This window comes from Panthera leo, chromosome E1, assembly GCF_018350215.1.
Source record: "Panthera leo isolate Ple1 chromosome E1, P.leo_Ple1_pat1.1, whole genome shotgun sequence".
Classification (NCBI taxonomy): Eukaryota; Metazoa; Chordata; class Mammalia; order Carnivora; family Felidae; genus Panthera; species Panthera leo.
In genome coordinates this window covers 1,687,074-1,709,816 of record NC_056692.1, presented here as the reverse complement: position 1 = coordinate 1,709,816, position 22,743 = coordinate 1,687,074, and the positions used below count along the sequence as shown (strand labels likewise).

General features: G+C 60.4%; 1 protein-coding gene across 10 annotated transcripts in view; it reads left to right on the top strand.

Annotated features, from left to right (window-relative positions):
• MINK1 (misshapen like kinase 1) overlaps window positions 1-22,743 on the top strand; it is a 43,059-nt gene that overhangs the window by 6,000 nt on the left and 14,316 nt on the right. For all 10 annotated transcript variants that reach the window (XM_042914360.1, XM_042914366.1, XM_042914361.1 and 7 more), the window contains exon 2: window positions 21,286-21,351. In XM_042914360.1, the coding sequence (XP_042770294.1) occupies window positions 21,286-21,351 (66 nt within the window). The remainder of the gene's footprint in view (window positions 1-21,285; window positions 21,352-22,743) is intronic.

Here is a 22,743-nt window from a genome sequence, read left to right as displayed (position 1 = left end):
GCTTCGTTTCCACAAGGATTTCTTCTGAGCCTTCCCTTGGGGGGGTGGGGGGTGGGAAAGAAGTTTGTTCTGAAGGGTTAGGGTATGTATATGGGACGGGCCCGTGACTCCTAGGACCGTCGTGTTTGTTTATTGAGGGAGGATCTCTGCGTGCTGTGTGTGTGTGTGTGTGTGTGTGTGTGAACTACGAGTGAGCGTGCCTGTTGTCTACAGCAGGCGTGTGAGGGTTGTCCCTAGATGGGTGATTTTAGGTTGGTGACAGTGATACACACTCGAGGCGAATAACGTGATGTCGCGACGTATGCGCTCTCGGTGAAATGATCGCCACCGTCCGGTAATTAGCGTTTCCGTCTTCTCGCGCAGTCACCTGTAGGGGAGGGGAGGGTAGGGTGTCCCCAGTTGCAGTGAGCTGAGCGGTGTCTGGGGCTGGAAGGTGGGGGCGTCCCCCAGGAATGGGCATGGACAGGCCCAGCCCCGGGCCTCGCTCCGGCCGGCCGTGGGAAGTGGGGTTCTCCCCGTGAGTAGACCCCGTGTATAAACAGACGAGGTTCTCAGCTGACCCTGTGTGCCAGTGAAGGGTGAGGGGTGCGCGGGGGGAGTGTTCCCAACTCCGCGTGTCGCCAGCGGAAAGGGCTGGGGCAGCCACGGTGCGGGGCGGGCGGCAGGCCGGGTTGTGGAAGGGGCTGCGGCCTCTGGAGAGAGCTGGAAAGGTGGAGATGGTGGGCAGGGGAGGGGGCCGGAGGGCCTCGGACTCCCCGGGAAGTGTCCCCACGGCAGGAGGACCTGCCTTCCAGGGGTGTTTGGGCGTCACTGTCACTGTATCCGGGAACCTCTAACAGCATCAGCGTGTGGGGCCGGCGTCCGCAGCACGGGGGACACTGGTGCCTCCGCCCAGGTCGCCCGTAGTGCCTCTTGTGAACCTGGCGTGGGCTCGGGAAGGCACAGCTTTCTGCCGCGAAGTCCCTCCTTCGCTGCCTTCTGGGTGGAGAGAGGGACGTAGGCAGTAAATGACTTCTGCACGGCACACGCCTCCCCTGACAGCTTTTATTTGTCTGCCAGCACACCTCCGAAGGTAAAATGGGCAGGCTCCAAGCCAGACCGGGAGGAAGAAGATTCTCATGTTCTCTCTTTACCACCCACCCGCTCTTTCTCTCAAGGCGCATTTGTGAGAAGGTGGCTGAAGCGTGTGTCGTACTCGGTCCTTAATTCTGAGCGGCTCAGGAAAGAGTGTTCGAGAAAAGAGGCAGGGGCGCTCTGGAGCCCAGGCGTCAGCGGCAGGAGCAGGTGCCCACGGTGTCTGGGAGAGGAGGCTAGCGCACTTCTCTTTCCTCTCCCGTCTTTCTCTTTTCCAGTGTTTTAAATTGTTTTACTTACAGAGGGCATGTGTGTGTGTGTCAGAGCACGGGAGGGGCAGAGAGAGAGGATCTCAAGCAGGCTCCGTGCTCAGCATGGAGCCCCACACGGGGCTCGATCCCACACCCTGAGATCACGACCGGAGCCAAAATCGAGAGTCGGTCCCTCAACCGACTGGGACGCCCAGGCGCCCTCCTCTCTGGTCTTTCTGTTCTCCGGTTGTTGCCTCGAAGACAGAGGTGCGTGCGAACGTCCTCTCAGATTGCAGAGGGAGGAAGGCAGCCTTCCTAGGGTGTGTCCCTAGACCCCCACACGCTCCTTTCTCTTACTTCGGTTCGGAGCTCAGACTGCTCCAGTGCGACGCCTTTATACGTGGGCGTGGGGTCGCTGCAGAAGGGGTGTGGGTGAGACCGGTAAGCAGTCCTCGCAGCGCAGTTGGTTCTCTCCTCGTGTAATCTCGCCGTCCCTCCCAGAGCCCTCGGGAGTGGGCGACTCTCTCCTCGTCCCCCGCCCCGGGGGAACACGCCAGGGCTCATAGAAGGGAGTCCACGGACCTGTCTGGGGCTGGACGGCCAGTAAACGGCGGATCCCGGAGTGGGACTCAGGTCTGACTCACTGCAGAGCCCGAGCGTGTTGGCTCCTGTGCCGTTGGCTGCCTGCTCCGGGAGGCAGGGCCTGGCGGTGCGTGGGGGACAGAGGGCCCTGTGTGGCCCACGTCCTAGGCCGTGTGCTTGGAGAGTGGTGTTTCCTCCTGACTTTCATCGTGAACGCGTGGGTGCAGCGAGCAGGCCTCGCGACCTCTCGTGGGAACACACCGCTGTCCCTGTGTCTGTGCTCACGCTGTTCGGAGGCTCGGGGAGTGCGGCCCGCGTCGTGGACGGAGGCAGCCTGCGCGAGGACTGCCTGCAGCCGTTGAGGGGCACGCGGCCCGGATCTGTGTCTCGATAGAGGACGGGCTCTGTTCCTAAACGTGGGGCGTGTTTCGAGAAGCGGGAGTGGGGCGCCAGCCCGAGTCTCTGGGGGCTGCGGGGGGCTGGCATTGGCGGGCACGTGCCAGCAGTGCTGGCTTCCCGGGGCCCGTGCCCGGGACTGGCGGAGATTCGTGGGTGCCGGGCTGCCGGGCGGAGCAGTGACGACAGGAGGGAAGGACGCTCACGGGAATCCAGAAGATTGGGTTCGGAGGAGAGTAGACGACTCAGAGAGGCCTGTCCTTCAGCAGGAAGAGAGGAGGACTCTCGCTCCTGCCTGAAAAATGTTTTTTTATCACAGCTAAACAGGCACAAAATGGAGCATTTTAGCCGTGTTAAGCGCGCCGTGCAGCCGCCCCCAGTGCCCATGTCCACGCCTGTCTGTCCCCACGAAACGTGAACCCCGGCCCGGGACCCACCATTCCCGCCTCCACCCTTTGCGCGCGTGCGGAGTGGAGCTGGCCTGACGCAGCAGGTGCCTCACTGGTTGAGTCGGGAGAGCTGACCCCTCGCCCGCCCGCCCGCCCGCCTCCCAGGAGGCGCCAGGCCTGACACGGATACGCGCCAAGTGGTGCGGGAATCAGGGGCGGACGAGGCAGCGGGAAGAGAAGCCGAGGGTCTCCCCTCCCTCGTCAGTGCTTCTGGCCGCCTCCCGCTTTCCGGCTCGGCCCGGACCCACCGTGGCGCCCGTACCAGCCCCGGCTCCTCGTCCTGGGGGCCCAGGGCAGGGGCTGGAGGAAGGTGGGAAGGCCGTTCGGGGGACGACGGTAACAAAACGTGGCAGCGTCTCTGCGCGTGTTAAAGGGGAGGAAGAGACCCGCCCTGTGATGGCCCCGCGGGCCCTGCACCTCGCCGTTCGCGGGGGGTGGCGCGCGGGGGGCGCCCCTCTGCCCGGGGGCTCTGTTCACACACCTGTGTTCACACAGCGCCAGCGGCCTTTCCGGGTGCCCAGGGCTCGGACGTGGACGGAGGGACGATTCGAGTGTCGGGCGGTGTATTCCGAGGTCTCTTCGGGGGGGGGCTGGGCCGTAGGAAGCCCTGAGCGGCCCTTGAGGCCCCTTTGATGACAGCCTCCTGGGCCTCCTGGGCCTCCTGGAGCCCGGGCAGGCCGTGTCCCTGGCGTGGTGTCCACGCACCAGACTCGGAGCGTGACGCAGAGTCGAGCTGGGTTTCTCAGAGTAGAGGTGGCCGGCGCGGGGGGCTGCCCCGCTCCCTGGCCTTCCCTTTTCCACTCCACGTGCGGCGGCGTCATTGGCCTTCAGGGGGAGACGGGGGCGGGCTTGGCAGTCAGGTCACCCGGGAGGACGGGAGGGCGGAGAGCCCCTCGGCACACGGAGGCCTGCCTCGCGGGTCAGCGTCCAGGTCGCAGAGGCCTCTGGCGGCCGTGGGCATGGTGACTTAGGTCCACCTCTCAGGGCTTTGTCCCCAGATCACCAGCCTTTGTGCCGGATCCCAAACACAGATGGACGTTTTCTGTCTTCTGTGCACGACCTAGACGAGGCCACACATACTCCGTCCCCTTTCAGGGTCTGCCCAGAGTGCCCTCGCGCTCCCGTCTAAAGCCCCCTCTTTTCTTACGTCGAGCCGGGTGTGAGTGGGGGTTGGTGCTCTTCCTTGAACCCAGCTTGTCGTGCCCAGCCCTGGTGCTCAGAGTTTGAGTGAAGGAATGCCCCCGTGGCTCACTCCTGGGGACACCGCTCGCCTTGGGTCTTACCCCGGTGTCCGGCATGGCGCTCTCCCTGGATGTGCTCGTCCGCACCGTTCGCTGCTGAGAGTGAGAAGTCACCTAAGTGCTCGCGTGTAAAGCAGAGCCCCCGCGGGTCGTCTTACATCGTTCCAGGTGCCCGTGGGAGGCCAGGGGCTCAGAGCTCGCCAGCTCGGACCTCCGGCGCTGCTCGCCGACCGCGGCGCTGCGTTGCCCGGCCCCGTCTAAGTCGGGGGCTCGCGCGTGCTTGGCGGGCCCAGGGTCGCAGCCTGCTCACGTTGGGTAGACTTGACGTCTCCCTGGCTGCTGACCCCGGGGGGCCGGTGGAGCTCCGGCAACACGATGCACGGGGCGGTGAGCGTGGCGTTCAGAGCCCGGAGACCCGGTTCCGGTTCCGGTTCCGTCTCTCGTTTCCCGGATGCGTGTCGTGTTGCTGGGACTTGGTTTCCTCGCTTGCAGGATGAAGGGGTGGGACCAGTGGCTCGCAGTCAGGCTCAGTCAGAGTCACCTGGGTCACCTCTCCAGCCTTCAGGTGCCGAGCGCTGCTCCCAGAGGCGATCCAGTGGGTCCAGGGTGGAACGGTGACACGTTATTCCCCAGGTGATCTGATGCAGATCGGCCCCCAGAACTACGGGACCGGATGACCCCTAGGGTCCCTCCAGATCCAGGAGTCCCCTGCTCCCTTCTTCCCTCCCTCCCTCCCTGGAAATCCGCAAGTACCTACTGTGTGGGGTGCTGTTTGTTCTCAGTGCTGCCTTAAACGTGCGAGCAGGGAAGGGGTGCGATCTGCGACTTCGCTTGCAAGGAAAGGCGCGCTTCGGGGGCGGTGACTGTGTGTGAAGCTGGGCCTGACGGAGTTGAGAGAAACAGGCCAGGGCGAGACGGCCAGGGACGAGGTCTGAGCTCGTCTGGGGAACACCGGCCCCTACTGTAGCGACCTCAGGGGGCCAAGTCGGGGTGTGGGTGGGGGGCTGGGCATCTGGGAAGGACGCAGGATAGGGGAAGGTTCAGAAGGCCTCCAGGCCTGTGAAGCAGGGACATCACCGTCCGAGCGCGGCGGGGACTGAGCCCTGAGCCCACCGGTGCCGCGGAGGGGAGCGGCCAAACCCGGGGAGGGCTGACCTGGGGAGATAGGGCCTTTTACTGGGCTTTTGAAGACAGGGAGGGGCCTGGAGTAGTGGGGCCTTCCCGTCACCACTCATCCCTAAGGGCACAGGCCTTGGACACAGAGTTCAACCGACGCCCCAGTTCTGTCACCTCCTGGGTGACCTTTGGCGAGGGCCCGTTTTTGTCATCTGTCACATGAGGGTGGCAAGGCCAAGGCCTGCCTCCCAGAGCCATTGTGGGGATGGGACACGAGCGTAGGTAAGGTGTCTGGTTGGATAGGTGGGGGCTGCCTGATTTCTCATGAAAGAAAGTCCCAGAAAGGGCATCTCCTGGGGTCTGTTCTCCCTCATGTTCTCCCTAGTGTTTTGTTTGGGAAAGAGAAGACCGTCTGGGCCGTGGGTGGGTGAGTCACTGAGCCCCCAGGTGTGAGCCCTCGGGGTCCCCTCTCCCTGCCCTAGAGCCCCTATAATCCCCAGAAAGTCCTCTAGCCTCGCTGGGGCCGGGACAGAGACCAGGTTCAGAACCCATTGTTTCAACTTGAGAGTCCTGTTTGTCCTGCTGCCTGGGTGCAGGCGCTCTGGGCCCACCCAGCGGAAGCACCCGTGCGGGGGGGGGGGGTGGGGGGAGCGGGGCCTCACCTGGGACGCTCTGATGGGGACGCGCGCCTTTGTTGGGACATGAGACCCGGGACCTGGACACAGAGGTGTGCAAAGTGCCTCACTGACTCCGGCCTGGGGCGGGGGCTGCCGGGCCCCTGGCCCAGGGAGTTAGCCTTTCCTGCCTCAGACTTCCGCTTGCTGGGTGATTCTTCCGTGCCCTCTGGTGTCAGCTTGCATGTCACTTCCCCAGCAGGCCCTTGGCCCCCTTAAGGTGACCTCACCTTAGTCCTTCCAGAAGCGCTGCTTCCTGTGGGCTCCGCGAGGGAGGCGGCGTTCATGGCCGTGGTTTGGTCTCCGGCAAGCGCTCCGTGTTTGTTGAATGAACGTGTGAACTGGCTCCCCAGGCACAGTGCCGGTTTCTGAGGACAAACGGGAGAGGTGGGCCTGCTGAGAAGTTGGGGGAGCCTGTTGGCTTCATCCTGCCCCCCCCCCATCCCTGGGGCTGTCATTTATTCTGAGCTGGCCTTTGGTGGGGCCAAGGAGTATCTGGTCTCCACCCTTTGGAGAACAGCCCTGCTCTTCCTTTCTCAGTCTGTGATTCAGACACGCGTCCTTCCCCTCCCTGCTGGCCTCACCCTCCACCTGCTGTGCTGCCTGACTCAGCTCTGCGCCCTCTGCCCTCCTGCCCTTCCTGCTGGCTCTTTCCACGCCCCCTCGTCCCTTGTCTTTCCTGTGGCTCCCCCTGCCACCCCACGACACCTGGTTGGCCTCCCATCTAGAATTACTTTTATATTTTTTTAAAGTAATCTCTACACCCAACGTGGGGCTTGAACTCACAACCCAAAGATTTAAGAGCCGCAAGCTCTTCCGTTTGAGCCAGCCAGTTGCCCCCCCCCGCACCCCAGTTTAGAAGGAATGAGGGAAGAGACCGTTCACAGGCTTCCTTGGTCATGAGGCTTCCCTGGTCCCTTCCCTTGGATCTGTGGACACCTGACTCCCACAGGAGGAGGTTGGCAATGAGGTGTAATGATCTGTTTGTGCTGCAGCAGAAAACCAGCAGTGAGAAGGCTTATTATTATCCAGCCCCTGATTACTGTTGTCCTCCGTGAGCTCGGGCTCAGTGTGTGCCAGTCTGCACGGGCTCAGCCCATCCCCTGCCACTGCCTCCTCCCTCTCCCTCCTCCCCTTCTCCCACCCTCCTCCCCTTCTCCCACCCTCCTCCCCCTCCTCCTTTTCCACCTCTTCCCTTCTCCTCCCCCTCCTTCCTCCTCATCTCCTCCCTCCACCCTCTCCCTCCTCCTCCTCCTCTCCTTCCTTCCTTCTCCCCCTCCTCCCTCCTCCTCCTCCTTCTCCCCCTCCTCCCTCCTCCTTCTCCTCCTCCTCCCTCCTCCTTCTCCTCCTCCTCCTCCTCCTCCTTCTCCTTCTCCTCCTCCTCCTCCTCCCTTTTCCCTCCTCTTCCCATACTCTGTCCTTTCTTCCTCTCACCAGTGTCGCCTCCCGGAGACAGCCCTCCCCAGCCCAGTCTCCGGGGCCTCGGATCTGTGCCCTCCCCCCCCCACCCCCTCCGGCCCTCACCCATTCTCCACTCGGTTCTACTTTCTGTCTGCTTTCTGTGTTCATGCGCCACCACTCTTCCCCCTACGTCCCCGTGACCCCAATGGTCTTAACAAGTGACCTCTTGACAGCATTTTCCCTTGCTCTCCGGGAGGTAGTCTGTTTGTAATGATTCTGCAAATCTGCAGCGCTTCGTGGATTTCAGAGCATTCTGACATCCAGGAATTCTTGTGTGCCGGGACTGGGGAGACGGGAAGGAGGCTCTCGGACGATCCCGGACGTGCTGGTTTGCCTCCATCACATGGTGCCCAGGCCTTTGATTCTCGGTGGCTGTTCCCTGCCGCAGCGCACTTACCATCCCGCACCTCCGAACCTTCCTGGGCTCGGTCTTCTGAGGTGGGACCTCTGCCCTTCCCGCCCACCCAGCCTCTGCCCACTTCTGTTTCGTTCCCAGAGGGCGCTCCTGGCTCTTCCGGGACGCCTTCCCTTGATCTCTTCTTGCCCGGTCGCGTCCCAGTCTTTGGATCTTTATTAATGTTCTTGTTTGGGTTTTGCCAACTATGTACGAGTTCACTTAAAAAAGCGCCCTTTCCATTGATACGTAGTATTTACGAAGCGTATGAATCACGGAGCGCCGGTTCACGTGACAAAAAGGGACTCACTTTCGCCAGCTGCCCGGTGTGTTGCTTTTAAGTGAATATTCGTGGATGATTAGAAGAGAGGAGAGAAACCCAAAACTAGCATTAGAAACCATTGATTGCATCAGGGAGGAAGGAAGGTTTTTCTAGAGAGCACCAACTTTCTTTTCTCTTTTCTTTCTTTCTTTTTTTTTTAAAGTTTTATTAAGTGGTTTCTACACCCATCACGTGGCTCAAACTCATGACGCTAAGATTGAGTCGGATGGTCTTCCACCTGAGCTAGCCAGGTGCCCCAACTTCTTTTAGTTTTGTATTTATCGTTCAGCAGACAGATTTGGAATGTGGCCCTGACCCCCAAGAACTTAGCCTGGCAGAGGAGACAGACGACTACAGAATTTTTCACACGGATGGAACTGGTGCCACGAAAGGGGCAGTAGAGGGTCCCGTGGGAGCAGGTGGGCAGTCCGGGCAGCCTCCTGGAGGAGGCCGTGTCTGCCCTGAGCTCTGGAGCGGCGGGCCGGCCGGGAGCGGTGCGATTGCAGGAGCGAACGGCAGGCACAGAGCCCCAGGTTCCAGCTCCACCTTGGCAAACGTGTCACTCCTTGGAGCCTTGGTTTTCTCATTTGTGAAATGGGCGATAACTCCTGCCTGGCTCACTTCCCTTGCGGGTATGAGGTGCCGATGAGACGGCGGCCGTGAGCCATCCGGCTGCGACGTGCAGCGTTTGGCTGTTGGGCGCGGTGGCCCCCAGCCGCAAGGTGACAGAACTGACTGCTGGCCAGAGACAGGAGCGGGTTCCGTGGCAGAGCCATGATCAGACTGCCGTGACTCCATATGACACGTTAACAGCCAAGTCCCTTAGTCGCCGGGGAGGCGGAGGAAAGGCCGATGCGGGGCGCGGCCTTCACCCCGAGGCCAGAGGGTGCCCCCCTTCTCTCTTTCCCCCAGAGCACCCTGTGGGCAGGCCGAGCCTCGGAAGCAGGCTGTTTATCTTTTAGGTGTTGGGGTTTATTTTTAAACTTCTGACTGTGGTGGTATTTATTTCTTCCTTTCCCTTTCCCCACTTTCTGCAGCTCAGCCTCAGAAAGAGACCATCTGTCCCCTGCCTTGCCTGTGGCCATTTTAGAACCAGCACCGGGCTGCCAGCCCCCCTTCTCCCCCCCTCCCTCCCCACTGCCCTTTGCCCACGCCGCTCCCCAGGCACCCTCCAGCTCGCCAGGGGGGTCCCGGTCTGCGCAGCCGGGTCTGGGGGCAGCCCGGGCATCGAGGCACGCGGGGGACCGCTCCCCCCCTCCTCGCGTGGGCAGGGCCCTCTGCTCTGACTGGTTTCCCATTAGAGCAGTCTTTGTGCTTGTGCGTGCGTCGTGTCTGAACCTGTTCCTGCCTCTGCGCGCGTGTGTGTCCTTCTGCCACAGGGACCGGGAGGAGAGACTCGAACTGTCCCTCCCCCAGCACATAAACGTCTCCTGGTTTCTGTCCTTCCCCTCTGCTCCCTCCGTCCCGCGCTGCACCCCCACTGAGCACGTGAGGACACGTGTGGTGGTCACCGACCCGAGGGCCGTACTTCCCCGCGTGGAGCCAGAACCCGAGGGTCCGATTCGGCCCCAGTGTGAGGGGCAGGTTGGCCAGACAGGGGTGGACGGTCGGGTTTGGGAGCAGGGGACATGGGGAAAGGCATCTTTGCAGGTTTTCTTTACTACTGGACGTGCTGACCTCCGGGGAGCCGGTGGGGGCTTAACCCTCCTGGTGCTCGCGCCCTCCTGGCCCTGGGCAGTGGGTGGGCTTCCTTCCTCGTCCCTGGGGCACGGGGTTCGCCAGAGGGCCAGGCTTGGCTTCGAGCCTGCTTTCCCTGCAAGCCCTCGGGGTAGAAACAGGCTGATGACACCCTGCCCCCCACGCGTGTCGCAGGCACGGGGGTCCTGGGCACGACGCTGGCTCCCCCAGGAGGGCCGTCTCCCGCGGGGCTGGGGGGGGTGGGGAGGTGTTCTGATGAGAGACCCCGGCCCCTCCGGTGCCCCGGCCACCGCCCCTGCGACCCCCACTCACCCGCACACTCTTCCTCAGACACGCCCCCACCTGTGGCACTGTGGGCGTCCATGCACACGCGTCCTCTGCTCGTGCAGAGGCTGCTCACGGCCAAGCGAAGGGGGTCAGTGTGTACGCCCCTGTGCGGAGTACTGCCCCCTCCACGTGTCCCGGGGACCGGCCTGCTAGGGCACCTGTCTACCCTGCCCCTCAGCCCCCTGCCCTGCCCGGCTTGGCTGTGGTGCTCCGGGCTGGCCGTGGTCCTCTGGCCCCGGGGGTGGGGTTTGAAGCTGCTCTGCAGGCCAGGGCAGCCCCGTTCAAGCTCGTGCAGGCTGGGGCCCTTCCCCCAGGCCGGGCCACGTCGCCCCTGCCCCTCGTCCCCTTTGTGGGGGCCTCCTCGGTCACAGGAAGAGCTCAGGAAAACAGGCCTATTGTGTGGGGCTGCCGTGTGCAGCCCGGTCTCCGCACCAGATAAGTGGAGGCTCCGGGGCCCTGGCAGCCGCCGATCCAGGCTCTTCCACGCGGGAGAGGCATCTGGCGCAGGATTCCGCTGCAGCGCCCTCGGGTCCTGCTGTGGACACGGCTCCCCACTCTCTTCCCTGGAGCCCCTTCCCCGTCCGCCTGGTAGGAGTGAGCCTGCCTCCGCTGGGGGGGCGAGGGGGGGCGCCTGCGGCCCCTCCCCTAGCCCTGGCCCTCCTGTCCAGGGCAGCATGGCACCTCTGGGCCCCGGTTACAGTGGCAGGACCTGCCAGGGCGCATCCCAGTGAGTGACACTGCTGGGCCTGCAGCACAGGGCAGACCAGCCCTTCCCCAGGCCTTGTGGTTCTAGTTCTTTCTACCACTCCAGAGCCTCCTAGAATCTTCTGGGAGTTCTGAGTGGATAGACCCTTCTAGCTCTGAAATTCTGTATTTATAAGACCCTGGTGGGGGGAGGGGAGGGCCTGGCTGGCTCAGTCAGTAGAGCACGTGACTCTTAATCTCAGGGTTGTGAGTTCGGAGCCCCGTGTGGGGTGTAGGCCCCAGGTCAGCAGAAAAGTAGGGGGTTGGTTTCCGCATCCTGCCTCCTTGCCCTGCAGTCGGCTAACCTCTCACGTTGTGGCATATGTGACTCCTGTCGGCGTGTTCCTTCCCTCTGTGTTGGTGTCTGACTTAGAAGCTCCTAGAAGGCACAGCCAGGGTATTTAAAGAGGCACTGTTTGACAGGCTCTTAAAAAAGATGTGGTGATAACAATTTGCATTTGCTCAAGTACTTCACAAAACCTTCACCCCTCGGGGGGTTTCGTGGACCCGAGCAGACAGTGCAGGAGGTGTGGGGGGAGGCCTACCTTAGTGCAACCGGGCTGGAGACCCGGGCTCAGCCCTGCCAGGTCTGGGCCACTTGTGAGAAATGTGCCCCCGGCCCTAAGGTGCTTGCCTCCTTTGGCCCATCTGTCACCTGCCCCTTTCCTCCTGGACCCCGCAGGGCCCAGGCCCTCCTGTCCCTGTCTGGGAATTCCCCCCAGTTGTGAGGGAGGAGCTGGGGTCTCTCCTTCCCTTGCCCGACGGCCTTGACCTCAGCCCTGAACTTCAGTTAGTAGCCCCACTGCCTCCACGTCGCAGCCCCCCGAACCCGACCGCTCTTGGGAGGAGCACGCGGCCCTCCTCTGTACCCTGACCTCAGTCCCAAGGGCTCCCCGCTTTGGGAAGGGGAAGGAGGTGTCAGCTGGGGCCCCAGCCCTGCTGCTTGTCAGAGTTGTGAGTTGTGAGCGCCGTTTCCCCTTTTCTTCCTCCAGATGGGAGTCTTAGGGGGGGAAGCAGGCGAGAGAGAGCCAGGCGCTGGCCCTGGGGGTCACCATTTAGGACTGAGGAGGAGGGTCCAGAGGGACAGTCCCTTCCTCCTGCCCTTGGTGTGTCCTCGCACGCGGTGCCTGTGCACCCAGCCGACTCCCCTCAGCTGTCCTTGCTGCGTGGGGCCCACAAGCGCCAAGTCGCCCAGCATCGGAGGAGCGCCTGGAACCGGAGGAGACCGGCCTGGGGGCCGGGCGGTCCTGTGCGGGGACCACACCACCCAGCTGGGGGGACCCCACCCTTGCAGCGCACGTGTGGCCACCACCGCGGCCGCCTCTTTGCATCTGAACGTGCGTCATCAGACATGGCGAGTGGCGTCACGCAGGAAAGCCAGCGCCCCTAACCAGGCCCTGCCACTCTGCTCTGCCACTTGTGCCCGAGCCTCGCCCGGCAGCCGTTGCTTCCGGCATTGTTACGACGCCCTCTGTGTCTTCCCTCGCGGCCTGGAGGGTCACCTGGAGGCGTTACAAAGTTGTTTTTTTTTTAAATTTTTTTTTTTTAAACATTTATTTATTTTTGAGACAGAGAGAGACAGAGCATGAATGGGGGAGGGTCAGAGAGAGGGAGACACAGAATCTGAAACAGGCTCCAGGCTCTGAGCTGTCAGCACAGAGCCCGACGCGGGGCTCGAACTCACGGACCGCGAGATCATGACCTGAGCCGAAGTCGGACATTTAACCGACTGAGCCACCCAGGCGCCCCATTTTTTTTTTTTTTTTATTTTTTAATGTTTGTTTATTTTTGAGGGACAGGATAGAGACAGAGCGTGAGCAGGGGAGGGGCAGAGAGAGAGAGGGAGACCACAGAATCCGAAGCAGGCTCCGGGCTGTCAGTGCAGAGCCCGACGCGGGGCTCAAACCCACGAACTGCCAGGTGGTGACCTGAGCTGAAGTTGGAGGCTTGACTGACCCAGCCCCCCAGGCGCCGCACGTTACAAAGTTGTAACGTTTGTAAAACTTGGAAGGTGAGAAAGGCTTCAGCACAGAAGCTCTTGCGAGGGAAAGAGCGCAGACGGTAAGTCTGCGCCCTCACCGTGCAGCAACGTGCGGCCGACCCTGGCCCGCCAGGGTGCCCGGGGCACGGACGCCCGCAGCCCCAGATCTGCGTGGTCTCGGCCTCCCCGCAAACTTAACCACCGATGGCCTGCTTCCACTGCAAGCCTTAGCGACCCACGGTCAGGGGATTGTGCGCTGCGAGAAAGAAAGCATACGGGAGGGGCGCCTGGGTGGCTCAGTCGGTTAAGCGTCCGACTTCAGCTCAGGTCACGATCTCGTGGTCCGCGAGTTCGAGCCCCGCGTCGGGCTCTGGGCTGACGGCTCAGAGCCTGGAGCCTGCTTCCGATTCTGTGTTTCCCTCTCTCTCTGCCCCTCCCCCGTTCATGCTGTGTCTCTCTCTGTCTCAAAAATAAATAAAAAACGTTAAAAAAAAAAAAAAAACATATGGGAGAGAAAACGCATTTCCAGTGCTGGCCTCTGTTCACGGAAGAAATCCACGGGTGCGGGGCCCGCGTGCTTCACGCGCGTGTTCGGAGTCCACTGTGGTCCCGCGTGTGATGCCTTTTCACTCAGGCCCGTCCGGCGTGGCGCCCGCGTACCCCCCGAGCGGTGTTCCACCCGTAAAGAGCTTCTGTCCCGGGCGGGAGACGAGACACGTAACCATGTGACGAGTAGCGATGGGGTCCCGCTGGCCCGGGGCCCGGTCGGATCGAGGGAAGGCTGCGTCACGGGCTCCGGAGCCCGTCAGCTGCTTGCCTTTGGACAAGTCGCTTCCCTTCCCCGAGCCTCCGTTTCCTCATCTGTCGGCCGGAAACGACAGCGGCTTCCGTGTCCTGCAGTCCCGTGGGGTTCAGTCACTCGGTACGTGTAAGGCTCGTGGAGCGGGGCTGGCCACCAGGAGTAATTTTCACCGCCTTTCAGTCCAGAATCTCACTGCGGTCTGATGCGGCACAGCCGCTGTTTTGGCTCCGGGGGCGGTTCCGGGTTCCTGGTGACACCAGGGGACAGCTGGAATCCATCGGGCGTCCTGTCCTCACTTCCACCCCCTCCACTCTGCCCTGTTCTCGGGGGCCCTCCTCCCACTAACAGCCTCCGCGTTCCCGCGTCTGACCTGCTCACGGCCTCTCCAGCCCTGTCTCCGTGTGCCGTCTGGCGTGTTCCCTCTGGGTCCTGGTCGGGGAACGGCTGGTGCGGGAGGTCCGCCCCAGCGTGTCTTTTCTCTGTGGCCTTGGACTGCCTACCTTGGGTCGGGAACCCGGCTGAGGGCCAGGAGCTGTGACTCAGGGAAGGAAGGAACCAAATCGGGGGGTACCTGGCCGGCCCAGCCGGTGGGGAACGTGTGACTCTTGATCTCAGGGTCGTCAGTTGGAACCCCACGTTGGGTGTAGGTATTACTTAAAGCTTTAAAGAGCAAAGAAATGAGACCAAATGGTTGGGAACATGGTCCCTCAGGCAAAGGAGCTCTGAGCAGGGCAACGCAGGCCTCGGAGTCAAAAGTTTTTAGGGCAGAGCTCGGCTCTGCCACTTTCTGGCTGTACTCGACTCCTGGCAGGAAACACACTTGTTCCAAACCCCCTTCACCCGTGACTCGAGCGAGCCACCAGCACCTTCCTCCACGTCTGTCATGACCCTGTACTTCCAGAGCCCTCAGCAGCGCCAGGAAGAACGAAGATGCCAGGTTGCCAGCTACTTAATTGTTAAAGGGCTGTGGGAAGAGTGGGCCGCGAGACAGGTGTCTGAGACAGACGTGTAAGCGGGACGGGTAAGGGCCACACGGAAGGGACAGGTGATAGCGTCCCCTGCCCGTAGGAGAGCACCGGAGGGCTCTTAGACCCTGCTGCCCTCACTAGAGCCCCTCCCTGAACTCCTGGACTTGGGAAGGGTGTTGTCCTAGTGCCCTGATGTGTCTGTGGCACAGACAAGCCCCTCGCTTATAATTAAAGTGTTAGCCTCCCCCCTCAGACTGTCAGCAACCTCGTGGCAAAGACCACCTCATTTCATTCACCGCTGTATTCCTGAGCCCAGCACAGACCCTGGCGCACGGGGAGGAAGTGATGACATAGTCATTAGGTTGACAGCTTTGTGGGGTGTGGACTTGAGCATTTAGAACCATAGAGAGCGAGCCGGAATGTTTTCTTCTCTTGTTGGTGGGGACCCCAGAGAGCTTAAGTGACTTACCCCCAGACACACAGCCTCTTAGCAGCAGAGCCAAAAACGGGAACCGAGTTCCCTAACTCTGAATCATGTAGATTTTATCATTTTCTGTGCTTGGCTCAGGACTCCGTATGTGTTACCAGACCAAGAGCACTTTGAGGGCCCCCTCCCACGTTTGTAGGGTTACTTTCTTCGTGTGGAAACCGTCCCCGATCAAAACAGTCTATTGAGTGCCGTGGGACATGCTCATCAGATTTTTTTTTAATTGTGTTTTGTTTTTATGAAGTAATCTCTGTGCCCAGCGTGGGGCTCAGACTCACGACCCTGAGATCTAGAGTCCCATGTTCTTCTGCCTGAGCCAGCCGGGCACCCCAGCTTTATCGATACAGAGCTCACATAGCACAGGATTCCGTGAAGTAGACTTTGGTGGATTCACAGACTTGCTGTCGCCACAGTCCAATGTCAGAGCGTTATCATCAGCCCCAAGTAAAGTCCCGTGCCCGCTGGGAGTCCCCACCGTTCCCCTGCTCCCGGAAGCCGCCACTACTTTCTGCCCCTACGGATTTGCCTGCCATTGACATTGCACACAAACGGAGCCATTCAACACGGGGCCTTGCGACCGGCTTCTTCCACTTCGCGTGTTTGCAGCGGTCGTCCACGTTGTGGTGTGGGTCATTGTTTCATACCTTTTCGTTGCCAAATAATATTCTGTTGCATGGGTATTTATCCGTTCACCGGCTGATGGACATTGGGTTATTGCCGCTTCTTGGCTGCTGTGAATAACAGTCACGTGAACACTACGTGTACAGATTCCTGTGTGTACGTACGTTTTCCGTTCTCTGGGACGTCTACTTGCTGAGTCATGTGGGAACTTTCTGTCTTACATTTTGTGGAACTGCCAGACTGTTTCCCAAAGTAGCTGCACCGTTTTACGTTCCCACCAGGGCTCCAAGTTCTCCACATCCTCGCCAGTGCGTGTCGCTGTCCGTCCTTTTGAGTTAGCCCGTTAGTGGCCGTGTGTGGCTAATGATGCTGAACATCTGTTCGGGTGCTTATTGGCCACACTGTAGATCCTTGGAGAAATGTCTATTCAGATCCTTTGCCCGCTTTTTTTTTTTTTTTAACTTTTAATCATTTATTTTTGAGAGAGAGAGAGTGTGTGAGCGCGTGTGTGTGTGTGAGCAGGGGAGGGACAGAGAGAGAGGGAGAATCTGAAGCAGGCTCCAGGCTCCGAGCTGTCAGCACAGAGCCCGACATGGGGCTCGAACCCACAAACCATGAGATCGTGACCTGAGCCAAAGTTGGACGTTTGAGCCACCCAGGTGCCCTCCTTTGCCTACTTTTTAATTGGGTTGTCTTTTTATTATTTTATTCTTAAGGAGTCCTTTTTGTATTCTGGATACAAGTCCCTTATCTGATATTTATTTTTTCATTTATTCATTCATTTATTTGAAGCTGATTCATGTATTATTTCTGAGAAAGGGAGAGAGAGTGGGCGTGTGTGTGCGTGCACAAGTCGGGGAGGGGCACAGAGGGGGAGACAGAATCCGAAGGAGGCTCCAGGCTCTGAGCTGAGGCTCAAACTCATGAACCATGAGATCATGACCTGAGCCGAAGTCAGATGCTTAGCCAACTGAGCCACCCAGGTGGCCATCTGATACATAATTTAAAATGTTTTCTCTCATTATATGGGTTGTCTTTTCACTTTCTTGTTGGTGTCCTTTGAAGCTCAAAAGTTTTAAATTTTGAGGAAATCCAATTTATGGTTTTTGTTGTTGTTTACGCTTTTGGTGTCATTTGTAAGAAACCATTGCCTGATCCAAGGTCATAAAAATTTACTCCTGTGTTCTCTTTTAAGGTTTCTGTGGTGTTAGGGAGCAGGGGAAAAAAAAAGATTTCTATGATTTTAGCTCTTATAGTTTTAGGTTTTTGATCCATTTTGCGTTAATATTTGTCTATGGTATGAGGTAGGGATCCAGTGTCATTCTTTTGTATGTGGACACTCAGTTGCCCCAGCATCATTTGTTGAAAAGACTGTGGAATGACTTGGTACTCCTGTCTTTATCACTGTGCCTATGTAGTCAGTTTTGAAATCGGGAAGTGTGAGTCTTCCAACTTGGTTCTTTTTCAAGATTGTTTGTGTCTTCTGGATCCCTTGCATTTCCATAGGATTTTTAGGATAAGCTGGTCAGTTTCTGCAAAAATGCCCACTGGGATTTTGATAGAAGTGCATCGAATCTATAGATACTAACAATATTAAGCGTTCTGATCCATGAACGTGGGAAATCTTTCTGTTTACGTAAGTCTTTAACTTATTCCAACAATGTCTATAGTTTTCAGTGCACGTGTCTGACACTTTGGCTAAATGTATTCTTCTGGATGCTAGTATGAATGGAGTTGATTTCTTAATTTCATTTTTGGGTTACTCATTGTAGTACATAGAAATACAGTTGGTTTTTGTTTATTAGTCTTATATCCTGCAACCTTGCTGAATTCATTGATTAGTTCTAGTAGATTTTTAGTAGATTCCTTGGAATTTTTGCATCCTTGATTATGTCATCTGCACACAGAGACAGTTTCCCTTCTTCTTTTCCAACCTGGATGCCTTTTATTTTTTCTTTCCTAATCACCCTGGCGAGAACCACCAGTGTAACATTGAATAGAAATGGCAAGAGTTGACAACCTCGTCTTACTCTCAGATTATTTTTTTAAAAATGCACGTCCCCTTAGTCCTGTTCTTGAGAAACTTAAATCTCACCGTCTCCACCGTGACATCGAAGTCGGAATTCATGGGTGGGATAGCTTGGGAAGACTTTCAGGGAGGACTTCCTGAAAACAGCGGGATTTGGCTTGGCTGACAGGAAAAGGTCATTTGTAGGCAGGGCTGGTGTGAGGACGGAGGGGCTGAGGGGCCATCACGGGAGGGCAGTCGTTCATCAGTTCGTGGCGCAGAGATGCTGCCCGCGCTGCCGCCCGAGGTCACGCAGACCTACTGCTACCGGGGACCCCACACCCCGTCCCCTGCCAGTACCTCCCTGAGGCGCAGCTTCTCGGAGTGTGTTAGAACCCCCGGGAGGGGCGGCGGGGGGGGGGGGCAGGCATCTCTTAAATGTACAGATTCTGCTCCTCCCCCCAGGCCTGTGTGCTAAACCAGAGCCCCTGGAGCCAGATCCTAGGAGTCCGTTCCCAAGTGATTCTCCTGTACCGTGACATTTGAGAGCCCGCACCCTGGACACCCTGTGTAGGCCTCTCTTCCCCAGCTTCTCCTCCCTATCCGGGCCCCCACCTGAGTGTGAGCTCCGAGAGGAAGAGCTGGAGGAGGCCTCCAGCAGTGTCGTCATGGGGCTGGGCCTGCGTGCAGGGGCCGGGACTGGCTGGTGCTCCCCAGGAGCAGAGCACCTCCTCCGGAGGGTCCTCCGGATCCCCAGCGAAGAGAGTGACTGAGCACGCGGACAAGGCACGTTCCAAGGGCCCGCGTGTGAGGCCAGATCAGTGCAGGAATCCCACTTGAACTGTGCCTTCTGAATCCTCGGGTGTGTGCGTCGGGGAGAAGCCAGACTTGTGCCGCGTCACCACTGTAAGCCCGTGGGGCGTGCCGTCTACACAAGGTGGGATGTATACGGACACACACGCCCTCACGGGCCCCAAGAGAGCCATCCAGCGCGCCTCATCGGTCCCCTGTCTCTCTGTCTTCTTCCTCCGCGGGCATGAGACGCCTTCCTGTCTCCACAACCATTTGTCTGCCCTGCTGCCTGTCACCTGATCCCTTCCTCTTGGCCAGGCTTCCCCAGGGGCTGCTGTGCCCCTGGGCTCCGCTGCCCCTCACCCGCAGCCCCTCTGGCCACACGGATGTTCCCGGTGCTCCCCCCAGGCGTGCTCCCCCCAGGCTGTCCTGCTATCCCCGTGGGGATGCACAACTGTTCCTCAGAGGCCAGCCTCAGCTCCTCTGTTCCTCCTTCCTGTCCGCTCCACCCAGTGTGGTCTCCTCCAGGAGCCTGTGGGACGTGCCAGGCCTGACTGATGGCTGTCCCTGGGGCTGTGAGAGGGACCTTTTCCCAGTCCGACGCCCCGAACCGGTCAGTGCCCGCGTCCTCCTGGAAGGTTGCTCTGCAGGAGCCTCCGCTCCACTGGAAGCTTCTCGAAGCCTGGACAGCCCACAGCGTTCTTCTGGCATAAAATCCGCACCGCTGCCTCGGGGCACTTGGCCTGTCGACTGCGGGTCCATCGGGGACCCTCCGTGCTTCTTGTGTGTTGGCCTCCTGTTGTGTCCGCTGGGGGGTCGCCACCCTGGATTATCTGTGCTCGGTAAACGTTTAACAGGTGAGAGAAGCAAGGGACAGCTGCCTTACAGATCTCCCTGCTCAGGGCCCAGCCCGGCCCAGGGCGGGCACAGACCCAGCCTCGGAAATTATCCACCAGCTGGCTACCGATGGGGGCAGCGCAACCGGCATGGAGGTGTCGGGACTCTGTTCCGGGAGCTGGAGGGGACCGGGAGGCAGGAGCCCGGGGCCGGGGCGGGACTGAGAGGAGGGGAGGAAGGACAGGGTGACCGGTGTGGAAAACGGTGCCGCTGTTGACAGGCGGAGAAGGGACAGCGTCCCGAGCATGTTCCGTGCAAGCTGTCGGGCACCGTGACTGCGTGTCACGTGCCTGGTCTCGACCTGATTCTCGGAACGACCCTTCCCAGCAGGTGCGGCCGTCCTGGTTTGTGGGTCAGGAAACGGGCTTGGAACCGCAAACCCGGACACGGTGTCTGACCTCAAGGGTGGCTTTCATACCCCTGTGTCTCCCACACACGTGAGGAGGAGGTGGGTCGGGGTCCGAGATGAGCTCTGTCTGTGCCGGTTTGAGGTGTTCGCGGTGCAGTGGTCGGACTCGTGGGGGCATCGTGCTTCCCATTGGCTGAGGAGCACCCGTCTTGCCGTCTCCGTCCGTGTCGGAAGCGGGGACCTGCCCACAGGCAGAGGTCGGAGGTGCCAGCGCGGGTGAGCCCGTCCTGGGGGCTGCGGGGCCCCCTCCCCGAGCGTGGAGCTGCGGGCGCTCGAGAGAACGGGGCCCGGTCTCCTCGCACGTCTCGGTTCAGACAGACCTGGCGTTGGTCCCCCCACGGTGACAGCTTGTCCGTCTCCCGTGGGCCCGCTGTTTGTTTGAGACCCGGTCGAGGTTGCCTTGTTGGTGTGGTTTTGGTTTCGGCCACACACAGCCACGACATCCCGGGCCGGTCAGCGCGGCCCCGAGGGGAGGGGCAGCCCTGCCCCGCGGACGACCCGAGCGGTCGGGATGTGCCGTCGGCCCCGGGCTGCGCTCGCTGCTTCCCTTTCTTCCGGCTCCGGGACACGGTGGCGCCCGCTGTGACCAGGGAGGTCGGTGTGGATGCTCTGCGGGGGCCTCGGGCTGGTGTCTCCCTGCTGATGGCAGTGGACCAAGGGTGAGGGGCTCTTGCGTTTGGTTTTCCAGAAATCCTAGCTTGGTTTTCAGAGTCGGGGCGAAAGGAGTTTCGGGTCGTATCCTTTTCGGGTTGTCGGCACAGAGGCCCCGGCCCGGCTCTTCTCGTGACGTCCTCCCCGCGTGTGGGGCCCCTCGGGCTGGCGCGCCCAGCCTCCCGCTCCGAATCGAGTCCCGCCGGCGGGGGTGCGGGTGGCCGCCCAGCAGCTGTGGTCCCGCGGGCCGTGAGCCTCTGTGGAGGCTTTGTCTGAGCCCCGTGCCTCTCCTGGCACCGCTGGCTCCGGAAAGCGGGGACTGAGAGTGCCGCGCGTCCCCACCGCCCCTCCCGGAGGCCCTCTCGCTGTCACCTGCTCTCCCCGAGAGTGCCCCCAGCCCCGGCCCAGAAGCCCTGGGTCTCAGGACGGGGAAGAAGAGGGACAGGGACCCAGGAGGGAGGCTCTCGAATCCGGCCCCCCGCTGGCTTTCCCCGGCCCTGCTTCTACAAAGTGAAATAACAGTGCCGATTAACTCCCATTGCACACGTGCTCCGTGCCAGGCAGGGGCTCAGGCTTTTCATGGGCGTCGCCTCACTTCAAATTGACCCCAGCTCCGGGGGCGCGTCCTCGGGCGCCCCCGCTTCGCACGTGAGGCCACAGACTCAGCGTGTCACTGAGCGTGAAGTCAGGAGCACGTCTGGAAAGCCGCCTGGTTCCCAACGTCCATTTTCTCTCACCTTCTTCTGACTTTTCCTCTAGAACGTGAACTCTGAACCAGCCCAGGAAAAGCGCAGCTGGCCGTCGGGGTTCCCCTGAGGCCCTTCGTAGTATACCAGGGTGCCCTCTTCCCACTGCATCCCTCTTCCCCGCTCTGGCTCATAGTCCCGTTCTGAGGCCCTGACGCTTCCTCCTTCTCCCCCTCTCGTCCCCCTCCCTGCAGGACCCCGCTGGAATCTTTGAACTGGTGGAGGTTGTGGGCAATGGAACTTACGGGCAGGTGTACAAGGTGAGACTCACGTGTGGGAGGGTGCCCGTCGTCCGCGGGGCCCTGTCGGGACGGTGACAGAAGTGGACCATAGGTCTGGGGATCGGGGGGGGGGGGGGGGGCGCAGGGAGAGAGGGTAACAATGACGGGGGAGGGGAGCCCAGGAGGGGGGCTGTTTTCGCTGGCCTGTGTGGCGAGCGCAGACGTGCTGGGTGCTGCGGGAGCAGGCCTGGTACCGGGTGGGTGCGGGCAGGGGCGCGGGCCGGGGCGCTCCCCTGGGGACTCAGCGAGGCTGTAGGTTGGCTGCTCCCAAGGCCGCAGGGAGACCCAGCCTTGCAGTTGGTGGAGCTCCGGGGCCTCCTGGGCGGAAGTGGTGTGCCTGAGCTCCCGAAGCCGCCACCCCTCTCCCCCACACAAAGTAGCATCTCCCCACCGTCTGCCTGTAGCGTTAGCCTGGCGGCACCCTTGGAGGGGGGAGACTGCCCGCCCGGCAGATGAGTCCAGGGAGGGTGCTGCCCCAGAGCTGGAGGCCCCGAGGGCACAGGCCCCAGCAGGGAGCTGAGCCCGTTCACACGTCCCCGTGTCGCAGGGGTCACGGGGACCACCCTGTAAGCTTTGGGGAAAAGGCATCCCCGGTTCACCCATCTCTTGCCTGGTCGTTGCCATGGCAAGAGTAGCTCTGTTCTCTACTGCCTCTCTGGGTTTGGGGTCTCAAATGACTGCTGAGGATAAAGATAATCCACGGGCTGGCCATACCCATGTCCGTCCCCACAAGGGGCTGCCTCCCCCCACCCTGCCCTTCCCTGGGAGGGCTTGGACCTTCCTGTCCAAGGCTTCTGCTAGGAACGTCAGAAGGCTGGGGGGAGGGGGAATGGCAGGGACGCGCTCTAGAAGTTACTTTCCCACTCACACTGGTGATGGGGCATCGACGCACGTCAGCCAGTCTTCTCTGTTTCCCCGAGATTCCCTCCAGTCTCAACTCTGTCTTTATTCTTCCCTGTCAGTACTACTAAAAAACGGAGTAGGGAGATTCTGGGGAAGTCTTCCTGGGCAGAGGGGGTGGGGTGGGAAATCAGGTGCTTTTGTCCTGCATAGAAGTTGCCAGAGAGGCAGAGCCCTCATTCAGCCCCCTCCCAGGGAGGAGAGGATCTCTGACTCACTGCTCTATCCTTCAGACTGTGGCAAATCCACACCGGGGAGGCCACAGCAAAGCATAGGTGAATCCCACTCTCCTCCCTCAGCTATTGTAGGCGGGAGACCCTGGATCTCTACCCAGCGTAGCGCTTTTTGTCCTTGGAGCCCTGTCTGCCCCTGTGACCGACCCATAAGTGAAGGGGTCCGGTACCACAGGGACACTGCCTAAGACAGAAACAGCCAAAAGGTGTGGCCTCTCCCAGAATCCAGCCCTCCCTG